The 14,713-nt window shown below is 37.8% G+C and overlaps 3 protein-coding genes across 5 annotated transcripts; all 3 read right to left on the bottom strand.

Annotated features, from left to right (window-relative positions):
* Positions 1–321: 321 nt before the first annotated feature.
* Positions 322–2,741, bottom strand: LOC103472692 (ictacalcin-like). The gene is made up of 3 exons (XM_008422489.2): positions 2,639–2,741; positions 1,499–1,644; positions 322–580 (listed from the first exon to the last, which is right to left on the bottom strand). The coding sequence occupies exons 2-3, from the start codon at positions 1,634–1,636 to the stop codon at positions 437–439; spliced, it is 282 nt and encodes a 93-aa protein (XP_008420711.1). The 5' UTR covers positions 1,637–1,644; positions 2,639–2,741; the 3' UTR covers positions 322–436.
* A 4,213-nt stretch (positions 2,742–6,954) lies between these two features.
* On the bottom strand, positions 6,955–8,847 carry LOC103472693 (protein S100-A1-like). Its single transcript, XM_008422490.1, has 3 exons — positions 8,739–8,847; positions 7,289–7,451; positions 6,955–7,199 (listed from the first exon to the last, which is right to left on the bottom strand). The coding sequence occupies exons 2-3, from the start codon at positions 7,427–7,429 to the stop codon at positions 7,038–7,040; spliced, it is 303 nt and encodes a 100-aa protein (XP_008420712.1). The 5' UTR covers positions 7,430–7,451; positions 8,739–8,847; the 3' UTR covers positions 6,955–7,037.
* Positions 8,848–10,953: 2,106 nt separating this feature from the next.
* LOC103472694 (protein S100-A11-like) lies at positions 10,954–11,932 on the bottom strand. 3 transcript variants are annotated; one of them, XM_008422491.1, is made up of 4 exons: positions 11,913–11,932; positions 11,715–11,744; positions 11,483–11,640; positions 10,971–11,214 (listed from the first exon to the last, which is right to left on the bottom strand). In XM_008422491.1, exons 3-4 carry the CDS (start codon positions 11,618–11,620, stop codon positions 11,053–11,055), a joined length of 300 nt encoding a protein of 99 aa, XP_008420713.1. In that variant the 5' UTR covers positions 11,621–11,640; positions 11,715–11,744; positions 11,913–11,932; the 3' UTR covers positions 10,971–11,052. The 3 variants fall into 3 exon arrangements, with proteins under 3 accessions (XP_017162938.1, XP_017162937.1, XP_008420713.1); XM_017307448.1 differs by lacking the exon at positions 11,715–11,744 and having other exon boundaries at positions 10,959–11,214; positions 11,913–11,931; XM_017307449.1 differs by lacking the exons at positions 11,715–11,744; positions 11,913–11,932 and having other exon boundaries at positions 10,954–11,211; positions 11,483–11,677.
* Between the last annotated feature and the right edge of the window lie 2,781 nt (positions 11,933–14,713).

The following is a 14,713-nucleotide window of genomic DNA, read 5'->3' on the forward strand; positions in this document are numbered from 1 at the left end:
ACATTAGAAAAAAAAAGTAAAGTAAATCCTCAATTTAAAGCAGGCTTTCTTAATAGACATTTTAAAGTAGAATTACAGAATCCCAGATAATTAGGATTGTTTCGAGTAGCTAAAACAGTTTCCAAACTGTTATAAATGCTGCTTTGAAGCAAAAAGGCCTGGTTTTGAATCGGAACCTGGGCTCTTTCTGCATGCTTGCATGTTCTCCCCTTGCATGCGTGCAGCTTCCTCCCACCTTGCATTTGAGAAAAACCTCAAGTTTTTCTGCACACAGGTGGGACAAATACCCCTGCAGTTCTCACACCACCAAATCACCAGATAGACTATTTCAGAGGAAAAAGACTTTATTTTTACATGACAAAATCATGTGAATTCAGTGTTGTCTTTTTTCCAAATGGCGGATCTTTCAGTCAGCCTCAAGGGGGCGCTGGAGTTCCTATTGTTTCCCAATGAAGTGCTCATGGCACATCTGAGTGAGGCAGCTGACCAGGTTGACAAACTCACTGAAGTCCACGCTGTTGCTCTTGTTTGTGTCTAGGTCCTTGAAGATGCGATCGACTGCTGTCTGGTCATTGGCTTTCTGCGGTCAAAAAACAAAGTGTCACTCTATTTCTGACTTCAAACCTTCCTGTAGTAATCCAAAGTTAGCCAGTTTGTCAGTACAGACATACGCAAAGAGTGCCTTGCAGCAGTATTTTCTATGATATGCTATGAAAAAGTAATGCATTGTTGTGAAGTTGCTTATTAGAGGCTGAAGGAAAATAACACTTGATTAAATTAAAATTGGAAAATTAGACCATGTATTTCCATTCATCTCCTTCGTAATCAATAGCTGCCACATCTACAACCTCAAATACTTTGGACATTTTGAGATTGAAATGTGTTCCTGTTCTTCAGGTTTAGTTAGGCATCGACTGCATACACATGTCGTTTCTATGTGATGCATCAAAAATGATCACATTTGTGATTGGTTTGAGCACAAGGATTTTGAACAAAAAGCCTCTATAAAAAACATTTTCAAATTTCACATAATTATGAATGTGAATTTGCTTTGATCTAAGCCATACCATTGTAGCTCTGGTTGTATGTTTGGGTTCTTTCTCCTGCAGGAAGTTGAAGTCATCCCTTTAATTCCACATAACGTGCATAAAAAACAACATAAAATATCTATAATGGGGATGTAAACTTTCATTGAGCTTGTTGGGAGCAGGGCTTTTTACAAACTCTAACAGCTGCTGGGAGGAAGGAGATGTGATGCTGCTGCTATGTGTGTCCAGGATGCAGCAATCTGTCACTGAAGGAGCACAGCACGCCTTCTTTTTTTATTTGTAAAAAATGTGAAAACTGTGTATCTTTTACCTTCTACTCCATAACAAGTACAATACACTGAAGCAGGTGATGGTAACGTGAACAAATTTGGAAAATTCCAAAAGGTATGGACATTTTTACAAGGCAGTGTCACAGTGGATCATGGTTGAATGGCTCTGGGGTCGCTTACACACAGCAGGTCTCCAAATTCATTCTGCAGAAGCTCCTTCAGCTCCTCCTTATTCAGGGTGTGCTTGTCACCCTCTTTGCTGGCGTATTTAGTGAAGGTGGTGATGAGGAGGGCCATAGCCTTCTGGATGTCAGACATGATGGCAGCTAGGTTATGATAAAAGAAAAGAGAAAATGTAAAACAGTGCAAAGTGTGAGTAACTGAACAGTGATACATTTGTTGGAATCTTATTTTACTCTCACTCCACATTTCGAGGCCGGCATCAACATAATCTGTAAAATAATTCAACGAAATGCACATGAGCTGAGCTGGTGCTTGGTGTCATTATGTTTTTCACTGGCTGTGTTTTTCCTTTTTGCTTTTCCATGGAGCTGGATAAAAATACACCCTGGGTTTCCACCTGGGCCCCTCCGCTCTTATGTCACTACCACAACAGAGTAACATGGGGTCGTTGATATGGTAACAGCTCCATCTCTGCAGATTCCCTGACCTGCACATGCTGACGAATAAAGAACCTTGCGTATCATTGGTACTTGACGATGTTTTTATTGTTTGAATTTTGCACCATGGCAGCTCTGTAAAGGTTTTGCTGAACCAGCTGTGGTTGCAGTGTGACTCCTCCCTGGAGCATGGTTAGCAGAGGAAACTCTGCCATCAGAGAGTTTGTAAGCAGATGGGAATTGTGAGGGAAAGGGACACAAAATCAGCTCAGATGTTTCCATTTCCTCTGCCTGTTGTCTGTAATTTGTGTGTAAATCTGTGTATGAATAATACAGAAAAATTTAATGTTGCGCTGAATGGCTGTGTAGTACAATAAATGTAACTTGTAGAGCATAATCAAGACTAGGGAGCTCAGTTTTTTTAATTTTTAATTTTTAGTTTTGTTCAAAATTGGATGGAAAAGTAAAATCTGACACAAACCATAAAGATTAAACTGTACCAACGCCATTTCTAAAAAAACAAAAAAAAAAACAAAACAAAAACTGTAGCCATCTGGGATGTTTCAGGAAGTTAAATTCAACAAATAAACCAAAAAATATTTAAGTTTGCTAAACTTTAAGTTTAAGATATATTGTTTGAAGTACATCAAAAGTAAATACATCAAATAAAAGCCAGATAAAGAAGAGGCTTTTTACTCACCCAGGTTGAGATGGCAGAAGATTCGAATGTGACGTTGAGTGTTTTAATGAGCTGCAGGGATACAGAAATGGCTCTGAATGATGCTTTATACATCACCACACCCTGAATCCTCGCCTCTATGAACACTCCTCTTATCTCCAGCCACTCCTCCTTCTCTTTGGTCCTTTTGCAAGATCATCTACAACTTTTAGGACTTGCAATAATTTTCCTTGTCAAAACAATTTGATGAGCTGCTAAACCCAAAATGGTCTTCCCCTCTCTGCCTTTGGATGATGACAGAGCTAACTACAGGGAAATACTGAAAAAAAAAAAAAAAAACTTGGTAAAAGCTGTTAAAGAGTTCAGATTGGTGTGAAGTTCACTTTCCAGCGGGACAACAAGCCTGATTTTTCAACAAGAGCCACAAATGCATGATTTATTAAAAAGAAACAAAACAAAAACCATCCAAGGTGAGAATCTGTGCCAAGACTTAAAACTTGATCTTCATAGCTCTTCTTCATCCAATATGACTCAACTTTGACAAAATTGGCAAAAAGGAAGAATAAGCAAACTTTTTCCAGACTTGGTGCACAAAAATAAAAATGAGGTGTCTCTGCAAATAAAGTTGGGAGAAAGGAAGAAAGGATAGAAGAAAGTCAGGCAGCACTCAAAAATGGAACTATAAAGAGGTTATTGTGGATGAAATAATTGAGAAACAAAACAACAGACATCTCGGCAATGCAACAGAGAATAAAGTTTGGACTTACAATTTACAATTTAAACTCTTATTCTCTTTCTCTAAACTTATCCAGACCTGGACAACATTCATGAGGAATTAATACTAATGCAAAGTACTGTAGCATAACTCTTTAACTGTGAACTGTAACAGATTGTTCTTGGTGTTCTGTGTAAGCAGAGGACTGTTTTCAGATTTGTTTTTTTGCTTGTTTTAGAGGCATGTGACTCTAAATTGAAAACACTGGACACAGTGCCTCACTGTGAGCCGTCTGTTAAGATCCCATTTGGCTTCATTCTTCTTTACAAATCAGTCAATTTGTGACTTGCAGTCGCACCACAAAAGCAAAAACCAAAAAGCCAAAAAAAAGAAGTGAACAAATCAACACTGTGGCATCTCAGTTTGAATGCTATAAATATGTGTGCATGTGTGTGTGTAGGTGTGTGTGTGTGTGTGTGTGTGTGTGTGTGTGTGTGCGTGCGTGTGTGTGTGTGTGTGTGTGTGTGTGTGTGTATATGCTCTGTTTTTAGTTTGTCATTCTCAGTTAGAGTTGCCCTAGTGACCACTTCCGCTTTTCAAAAATGCAGATAAATACAGATTATAAATTAATTGCTCCATATACCTTCTTCATGTGTAAATAAATACAGTCAGACTTTGTCTTCTTTGTTCTGCTTATTTTTTATCAACGAGCTGGAAAGAAACATCAATGGATGCTGAAAAATGTATTAAAAACAGATTTAATATCCCTCTTAATATATTTGCAACTTTTAAATCAGTTACTGTGTAAGGAGCTAATTTTAAGGAGCTGGTATCTAGTTGTATCTAAGCTCTCCTGCCATCTAGTGGCTCAAACCTGTACTTGTAGCCTGAGGTCTATTGTACAAAAGCCAAAGTTAACTAGCTTCAGGGTGTCGCTATTTCTTTAAAATATGAACAGTTTATTTTCCATGGAGGTCCTCTGAAATTCATTAAAGCGATTAATTATTTTTCCTAATAAAAGCCGTTTGCCGATCAGGTAACAATTTAGGCTCAAATTTGAACTTTTGTTGATGTTTCAGTAAACTTAAGAGTTATTTTGCTTTTGCTTTGCTTTAAGACTTAACAATAAAACAAAACCGCGATACAGAAGCGTAAAATAACATGAACAATTGCTTAAATGGTTGCATTATATTAAGACTAAATCAGATCTGAAGATGGCATTTAATTTTGTTTTTTAAACTCTGAAGGCCTTCACACACTTACAGACCGTTTCCAGCTGGCAGAAGCTGGATATAATGTCCCACGAAAGCTTCACAGCAGATCTAGGAAGGATTAACATGTTCAGACAAAGAAGTGTTGCTTTAGTAACGGGGGGGCTCCTGCTTGCGTACTTAAGCCAGGTATGGCGTGAAGGTCTGAATGTTTGCTAACTCTGCAGCAGCTCACACAGTGCACTCCCTGACAAGGAGTGCCTACAGCAATAGTAAAACTGAGAGTGTGAAGGCTTATCTTATTCTAAAGGGCCTGGAGCAAAGGTCATGATTTCATTGAATCCATTTCCGTTAATATGAAAATTTCATCAAGTAGACAAACTTTATGTCTTTACTTCATATCTACACATCTGACTCAGCACCACGGCATACTATTAATGTAGTGGTGCTGCTTTAATAGCGCTTATATGAAGTTGATGAGAGTATAAAAAGACTGCACAGCAACAGACCTTGGTGTGAAAACAGTGAATCAAGCTGGAAAACCCGAGTCTAAACTCAGCTGTGGGTCACATGGGTGTGGTGTTTCTGTACACACACACACACACACACACACACACACACACACACGCACACACACACACACGCACGCACACACGCACGCACACACGCACGCACGCACGCACACACACACGCGCATATACACATACAGACGTAAACAGTCAGAAACCGGTAACATAGCAACCGCTCTGTTTGCCCTGTTGCCATGAAAACTGATAAATCAGAGAGCCATGCCTATTAGGATATGGGGTATTTTCTCCCTGAGTTTAATCTTTCAGGCAAGGAGTTGAGATTCTACTGGCAGAAACCTTCCCAAAACACCAAGAATTTGTCGTTTCATTTATCTAAATTATTGATTTCATTGATGAAAAACTGAAAAAAAAGAGAAGCTCTTCCTGGCTGACTGTATTGTTCAGGGGTGGATGGGGAAGGGGAGGGGAGCAGAAAAGCTGACCTTTTCCTCTCTTTCACCAGATATGAGTCACAATGAAAACACTCGACTGATTGAATGCATCTTGTGACTCCGTCTCTTCGTTTCTACACTGTGCCTAAAGCAACCCTCTTTCCCATTTAACTTTTGTCCGTCTTTTGCATCATCGTGTTGAAAGTTGCAACATCAGCTGAGTAGCTGTACTTCACAACAGGGTGTGTTGAGCATGGAGCATTCTGCAGATTCCTCTGGGCAGCGATAAGCAGGATTTTATGAAGCAAGGAAGCAAAGTTCGCCTCTTTTTCTAGAGTTAGAGAGGCATAAAATACAAGTGGGAGTCACATAATCACACCTAGTTTCACTGGCACTCTTGCCAAGAGATTGATCCACATAATTAGTTTTATGATTAGGTAAAAGTTGTTAAAGTTAAGGTTTGAGTTTAATCTATGTTCAAGTCAAAAACCTTCAAATTAAAGCAGTTTTTACAGATCCCCTACACACTGCAATAACTGTTTTGCCTCAGGCCACTTAAAATGTCTGCGTTTCTGCAACATTCATTTGTCCAAAATAACTCTGATTCCTGTAGGTGGAATAGTCAAAATATGTAAAATTTATGACATTCCTCATCCCTACTGTTCATATTAGATTGATTAAATCTTGGTCTTTTAGAAGAATAGTCTTCTTTGACTAAGTTAGAAATTTAGAAAGTATTTGAAATTACCAAATGGCAGTGGGATAAATCTAAATGTCAATGAGTCTTTTTTAAATTGAAATGCCTTAACGTAATTAAATGGGATTAAGTCTTGGGTTATCAGTTGTTGAGTAACCAATGCAGTTCATAAAAGCAATGAGTATTTCCTTATCTCATTAGCTTTCTAATGTTATAAATTTCTCTAGTTACTGCTGGTCTGTGTCTGATTGGGTGGTCAGACCCTCTTGACGTCTCCATTCCCCAAAGCTTGGGTCACTTGGGCGAGCAGAAACCGGCGAGGCAGTGAGAAAAAAAACCTTGGAAGCCATCAAGAAGTTAGGATGATGTCTGATAAATCTCAGTAGGATTTGGTCTCAAAAATGTATGTTCTCATCATACTTTACTCTAAATATGTTCCTTTTTGGGCAGAACCATGCAATAAGTATGATTTCCCTCCATTCACCTTGGATGTAGATATTGTGTCACTTACCAACTTGCTCTGGTAATATTACTCAGTTTGAACTTAAAAGTGGAGAACCACTAAGACATCCAAGAGACCAGCAACTAAAACCAGTCAGACTGACCCTTCTGTCTAAAAAGCTGTAAAATGGAAGAGTCGCCCTCCAGGATTGCAAGTGAGCATTTTGATATGTGCTTTAAAAATTGGTGTAAAAACAAAAGGAAAACACTTTTCAAGTGATTACACACATTTGTAACAAGCAGGAACACCTGGAAGTTTAAAATCATCCAATGAGTTTATTTGACAAAACAATCTTTACAAAAAAATATTCTTGGTGTATTAATCTTCGCTTTCACTACTTTGCCGACTTCAGTCCTTTGTGCGTCTTATAGCACTGCTCACAGGCAACAGACAGTCCAACTACCAGAGCCACAAACTCCTCAAAGTCCACCTGACCGTCACCATTGGCGTCCAGGTCCTTCATTATCTTATCGATGGCACCAGGGTCCTTCTGAGACTGCATGGACGGACAAAGGAGAGATCGAAAGTGAAAAATCTTGCACTTCATCAGAAGTGCTAGAGACGTTTTTAAGCACTTTCTCGCACCTTAAGGAAGTTAGACAGCTCGTTCTCCATCAGCTGCCTGAGCTCCCGCCGGCTCAGAGTCCCTGCTCGGCCGTCCTTGGAGGCGTAACGGTGGAACACCACGATGAGCAGCTCCATGGCTGTTTCCAGGTCAGAGGGCATGGCTGCTGGGAATGGGTGCAGACTGAAAGTTGAAGACGACGCAGAGGAAAAACGGTCAAACTCAAATGAAACTTTGAGGAGGTGCAGAACGAACTCCTTAAAGATCAGAGCTGCGTTTATTAATTCGGCAAAGAGAATGAAAAGTTTCGCTTTTGATCGATTAAAACATTTAATCAATTGAAGCCACTGCTGCAGTGTGATTAACTTTGCAAGCTTGAAATGTAAAAATTGCATGTTTTCAGTAAATATTTAAGAAAATGTTTTATTGTCTCATGTCTAGTTTTCCAGGTTTTCATATTCCAGAAGGTTAAAAGAAGTCATTTTGTTCAAACTTAATTTTGAAATGTTAAACTGGTTGTGCTTCGGCAGAAGGACAATTCACCGTTACAGTAAGTCGGCTGCCTGCTACCTTAGTTTTATCCAAACTTGTGTTTTTTAAAGCAAAATGTGACGTTGACTCTCCTTGGTCATCCTTTTCGCTTTTTGCTTTTGCAGTTCTGCATTGTTGACCGCAGTACAAGACCTCTTAATGCGGTGCTTTGAATTTAGTGACCCTCTAGAGGAGAGAGGCTTTTGGATCACAATAGTTGATGCATTATGTAATGTTAGCATGTTAAACTTCTCACATTAATGTGTTAACATTGACAGAACATCCAGAAAGTGATTACACCTTTTTAAATCTTTATCAAAATACTTTAACCCAAATTAATTTTACTGTAGGTACCTCCCTCTTTGCTTTCTCTTGCCACCCTTTAAACAGATGAGTAAAGTTCACAAGCAGTTATTATGCAGGGTATGTTATTAAGTTGTTAGTCAGCAAGATAGGAGCCGTTGCCTAATGTTGACAGAAAAAAAACCCCCAATCCTCCTGATTATGCTTTGTTGTAGCAACAGCTTGAGAAAAATGGAGAAGTAGAAGGAAAAACTGAGACTGTGTCACTGATGTGGGAGGCTGAGTGGAAAAGTTGAACTAGATGAGAAATGAAGAGGCCCACAGTGGTAGGATTGAAGTAAAGAGAGAGGACAGTGCCCACAGCCACACCCTTATTTTACCCTACAATGCACTTCAACAGGCAGCAAAAAACACACAAAATATGGGTTTATTTTACTGCATATAGGCCTAAAGTTCTAAAAGTCATGTCAAAAAGTTGTTAAAAGCTAAGGAGCATTTCTACAAGTTGTGTTATTTTGGATTTAGCTCTGACACACACACATATATTAACGATTCAACATTATTAGTCCTCTAACAATCACTGCAGGGCCCCCCGCCTGCAAGAGATCAGCAGTCTGTTAGTAAGTTAGCTCTTACCGTGGATAAACGCGAGGAATCTCTGGCAGAGGAGAGGGCAGAAAGTGTGCAGGAGACTGAGCGAAAAGCAGCAGAGGTTTTTATACGCAGACACCGCCCCGGCTCTGTGAGTCAGGCTCTTCTGTCCACTGTAACCATAACAGACTGCAAGAGGGCGGGAACCAGAGAGTTTGTAGTGTAGGAGTAGCCCAAAGATCCTTTAAGCACAGTACAGTCAGTAGGTCTGGGTTCCTCTGACTGATACTTACTTACCTCATTCATCCTGGAATTGATTTCCTAATCTATCTCGGTAATTATTTATTTCAGCATTTCTTGATTTGATCATTTTTGACCGTGTGTCCGTCTGTAGTGATTAAATGTTTGTCCTTCTGTTTCTGGCCTCACCTGGGTGTGTGAAAAGTGCATAAAGTTGGATCAATTGATTCGAATGAGTGAAAATGGAAAATATAAACATACAAACAAACAAATGCGAGTAGCACAAACAGTTTTATTCAGCTGCTATAAACAGAGTTGAAGTTTATGACGAAGGAATCGAATGTTTAACTTACCGAAGCGGGTGATTGGTCTTTCTGGACTCCAAGAAAAGGGGTTTGAGTCTTTTCTTATCTTGTGTGGACTTTAGAGTAGAAGAAGCTTGTAAAGTAACATTCTGAAATTTCTGCAAAATCTAGACAATTTAAATCACCTAGAAGTGAACTTTATCTGCCCAAAGGTTAGCATATGCTTCCTCTTCTTGTTCAGCTAATGTAAATTCTCTGACTTTGCCATATATTTCCTTCTGATTTGAAAAAAAAAAAACAATTTTTTTCTCATACTTTGTACAATTTTTATTGTAACCTGAATGTCCCTTTATTGGTATATTCTAGATTGCTGTCAAAACATCACAAAGATGTTCTGGTAGATTGAAGTCTGTGAAGATCACTGTTATCTTCAGGAAACAGTTTGAGTTGACCAGTGGTGGTTTCCATTTGTGCAAAAACTACCACTTGACAGTTTTTCTCAGTTGGTTCTGAATGATGAATAAACTGAATCAAACTTACAGCAAAATGAAGTTGCACACGAATAGAAAGGAAAGACGATCAGGAATAAAACATAATTTCTTGAACTATCTTGTCAACGTGTGTGACTGACTGTGAACCAGAATTGCTGTGAACCAGAATTGCAGAGACCAAGTCTGCAATTCTTTTGAGTAAAAAAAATAAAAAAATAAAAAATTGAGTTTAGCGCCACCTCGTGTTGAAAATGTAACATTGCATGCAATTACTGCAACATCCAAAATGGGCAAGCGCTTGGAAAATTAGATCACCATTAGGATTTTATTTTATTTAATTTTTTTACTTACTTTTTTAAAGAATTTTCATTGTCTACAAAGGATATCGGTCTGTAACGATCCAGCCTAGTGGATCTTTATTAGCTTAATTTGGAATATTTTGGTTGATTTTTATTATTTTAATCATAAGTTTTTGCTACAAATAAAATTCTTAAGGAGAGAAAAATGTATAGTGTTAAACTTATTGTATGTACTTCCTCTGGCTGAATCTCGGAAGGCTAATTTCCTCCAGTTTGTAGGGTAACAGTCTTGACAAACTCAAAATAAATAAATAAATAAATAAATAAATAAATAAATAAATAAATAAATAAATAAATAAATAAATAAATCTGCAAGGTTAAGTCTTTTTGCTATGGGCATAACATTTTTTATGTTTTAGAAAGTACATTTTATTTATTTTTTTTATTCATTTTGTCACCTCAAGGAGAGCCTCACAGGAAATGGTCTGGTTTTATGACCAATTTTCCCCTTAAAAGATAATAAAGTCACTTATTTGTCCCTTTATTTGAAACATCAGGGGATTCTCTATAAATATAAAAATAAAATTTATTCATGGTTAAAAAAATATAGTTTTTCATTCAGTGAAGTCAGTGGATCTCGATTTCCTTTAAGTAAAAACAATTATTGAAAGAAGACTTGAACATTTTTCTTCTTTTATGCCCTCGTCCTATCCTGTTCTTTGGTCAGGTGTGCTGTCCATATTGAATCTTGCGCCCTCTTGTGGTAGGGATTTTGAAAACTGGACTCTTGCACTCAGCTGAATGCGATTTAAATTACTAATTTTAGCGAGTTTGCGCACGAAACATGTTTAATAAATCTCCACCAAACCGGTTTTTGTCACATTTTCAGTTTTTCTACAACTCCAAAAATAAAAACAAATGAATGACAGATCTGCATAAAGATTTGGCAGGAAAAGGTTTTATTTATTTATTTATCGTCAAACCAAGAATTGTAATTCATCAGTGGTTTTTGGCCTGCTCAGTCTTACTTTCCCTTCTTTGCTTCTTTCATGACTTTTTGAAGGGCAGCAAAATTCTTAGAAGCGTATCCTGCAATCATCATAGCAAACTCCTGGAAGTCGACGGCTCCATCATGATTGAAGTCTACGCCTTTGAATATCTCTTCTCCAATGTTTTTACCAGCCTTCTGGAAAGAAATTAAAATATGAGTGAAAGTTTACTTATTAACAGTATTTCACCTTAAATTACCCCCATGAGCACATTTGGGTAATTTATGACATTTTTTGCAGACATGTGAATAGATCAAACATCGCAATGTAACTTTTTTTCTGCTTAGTGGGTTTAAAAGCATACTCATAAATAAATATAGGCTACATGCAGAAGTATCTAGCCCACACATATTGTGCGAATTTGGTAACTGCCTCACACCAAAGCTGCGCATGTGTTCGCCTTACCTTGAATGAGGGTATCTGCTCATTCAGCAGCTGCAAAAAAGCTTCTTTGGTCAGCTTTCCATCATCTCCTTGCTTCTCCATGAAGACGCTGAACAAGCAACCCAATGCCATCTCGCATTCAGTAATTTCTTCAGCCATTTTCAGACAGGATAAAGGATCTGGACACAAAAGACAGCAATCAGAATTGCATTTTAAAAGAATAACTGCACCCAGTTTATATTTTTAGACATACCTAACAAAAGCAGAGCAGGTTTCTTGACACCTGAAAAATTTGGATGTAAACGGTTACGGTTCAGTGTGCAAAATTGTCAGTCCATACCCATTCACAGGAGTTCATTATCCAGCAAAACTGGAGGAATTACGTGGGCAAAATTTGCAGAAAAGTTCAGTAACAACAAAAATACAGCACTTAGTTTAGTCCGGAGCTTACCTGGATTCAGAGGCGAGTCCACAGTGAGATCTCTGCTGTTTGGGAGGGTTTAAATAGAGTGAGTGGCACAGCCTCCTTACCTCCAATACACGTTTTTTTTTTTTTTTTTGCCATGACCTGTTTAACAAGTTGTATGAAAATGTTATATAACAGCCCACAATCACACAAACAACAAACAGGAATTCATCATTTAAAATACATTTCAAAAGCACTGTAACCAATGAAAGTGGCGCATGTTCTCATACGACCTATTAGTGAATAATTGCGAAGAGGAAAAAACATTGGTCCACGGTGTTCAATTATGTTTTTTACAAATAAAAACCTGAAATTGTGCTGCGATCTGTGTTCAGCCCACCTGGATCAGTACTTCGTAAAATTAGTTCTATTTCAGTCTATCTTAGACTGCATGTTTAGGGTTGGTGACCTGCTGGAAGATGAACCTTTACTCTAATCCTACGTCTTTTACTTTCTGTATTCATCACAGTCTTGACATCAGTTGTGACTATCTTGTGCCTATTGAAAAATAATCTTCTCTGCAGCATGATGCTGCCAACACCAGCTTGCAGAGGCTTCCAGTACTCATGTTTTCTCTTTTCTGATCAAAGTGTCTTCTTCAGCTTTGCTTCCTTCCTCCTACTAAAGACAGATTTGTGGGATTACCTGACCTGAGCCATGGATTAAATTAGGGATATTTGAGTAAAATGGTCACATCGATCTTTCCACATTTTTACTGGTTTCATGACCTTCAGTCAAAACTGGTAAAGATGAAAGCGAGTTCCAACTGTGGTTGCAAAATAAAATGGATTTATTATTTTTTTTTTTTGGTGTTAGGTGAATACAAACCCCTCAGATTTTACATTTGTAAAAAGTTTGAAAACCATAAAAGGGAAACTTCAACGGTTTCCAGTGGGGCGCAGTGGTTACCGGGTGTGGCAAATCGAACCTGTTTAAAATTGGCTTGGCGGATAATCGACAGCTTTGTTTTTAAAGTATGTTAGGGAGGGGTGCAGAGCGCAAACACAGAGCTGGTCTGGTGAGTTTGGGTTGGCAGTGATCTACATGCAACTAATGGAAAAATACAATCATTTCACATGATAGAAAACACACAGTACTTTGTAATATGTAAAAAAATAATAAAAATAACACTTTATTCTCTGTTCTTTGCAAACAAAGCAATTTTAGGAAACACAGTATTGATGGGATAAAGAGGCTGCTTGGAATGCTGAGAATGACTAGTATAAATCAGTAGTTTGTTAGTGTGGGAGTCCTTTAATGCAGTATTATGTAACCTCGTGTTGAAATGATCAGATTCTACAACTAATATCTTTCTTTTAGTGGTGCAGCCTGCACATGTTGTGTTTATGTTTTTATGTAGACCTAATTCAGTCTTTCATGAAGTCACAATAATAATGTTTGCATTATTAAAGTGTTAGATATGGGACAAGTGCCTGCAGGTGAACTGAAAACAAGGAATATTTCCTGGATAGGAAATGAAGGAGTAGAGAAATGGTCTAAACAAAGTCTTCACAGGCTTGCAACAAGATAAAGAGAGATCAGGTAGAAGTTGAAATTATTCCTTGTTTTTACAAACAAGGAGAGCATTACCAAGGGCTGATGCGATTCAGTGAGGCTGAAGACAAACACTTCAGATTTTACATTTTATATGAAATTTAAGAACCACGAAACTGAGATCTTAATGGTTGAAGTTGTGCAGTGGTTGCAGGGTACGACAAATCGGGCTTGATCAAACTTGGTTCAGAGGAAAAGAAAATACTTTGTCTCAAGGTATGTTTGGGAGTGGTGGAGAGCGCCAACAGAGAGCATGTCAGGTGAGTTGGGTTTGGCAGCAGCTCCATGCAGCTCATGGAAGCTACATGGAAAAGTACAAACGCTTCACATGGTACAAAACACAAGCATGCACCAAGAAGAAGAAAAAGAAGAAGCGTCTTTTTTATCTAACAACAATCGTACTGATTTGGTTGCTTAATATGAAAAAAATAAATCCAAAGCACCATTTTATACGCTTAAGGTTACAAGTGAGTTTCCAAGTTATTTTCAGAAAATGAGAAATGGTCAAAATAAAAAAAATATGCAGAGCTTTCAGACCTCAAATAATGGAAAGAAAGCAAGTTCACATTCATTTAGAAACAACAATACAAATGTTTTAATTCAGGGAGAGTTCAGAAACCAACCAAGAGGTTTTTAAAGGGCTTCAGTGCAGTGGACTCTTAAGTTTTTCCAGAGCTGAACATACATCGCTGCCACTGTTGGAGAAATATAAATAAACTTCCCAACTTGTGTACTGTACACACAATGTTTATCTGCTGATGTTGCTTTCTAATAGTATAAATATTCTGGGACATTTAAATACCTTTCTACATATCAAAATCCTAAGTATTCTGTTTGCTACTCCTGTCAGGTTCAAATCAGTAACCATAATAACGCAGGTATGACGCAAGCTAATAACAAATTAAACAAATGATAGCAGGTATGCTACACACATTCTAGTAGAGTGGTTCTGGAATAACGATGCATCTGCTGTTGGCACGTTGATATGAGGGGCCCCGAATGAAAATACGATTAGGTCCACAAAAAATCTTGGTCCGGCTTCTGACTCAGTAAAAATAAAACAGTCACTTTTCCAGCTGGAAAAAGTTCCTCTTACATGTGATCTAGCAGCAATAATCACTTGTACGCTTGTATACGCCTTTATTATTATTATTATTATTATTATTATTATTATTATTATTATTATTATTATTATTATTATTATTATTATTATTATTATTATTATTATTATT

This window comes from Poecilia reticulata, linkage group LG11 (genome assembly GCF_000633615.1).
Source record: "Poecilia reticulata strain Guanapo linkage group LG11, Guppy_female_1.0+MT, whole genome shotgun sequence".
Classification (NCBI taxonomy): Eukaryota; Metazoa; Chordata; class Actinopteri; order Cyprinodontiformes; family Poeciliidae; genus Poecilia; species Poecilia reticulata.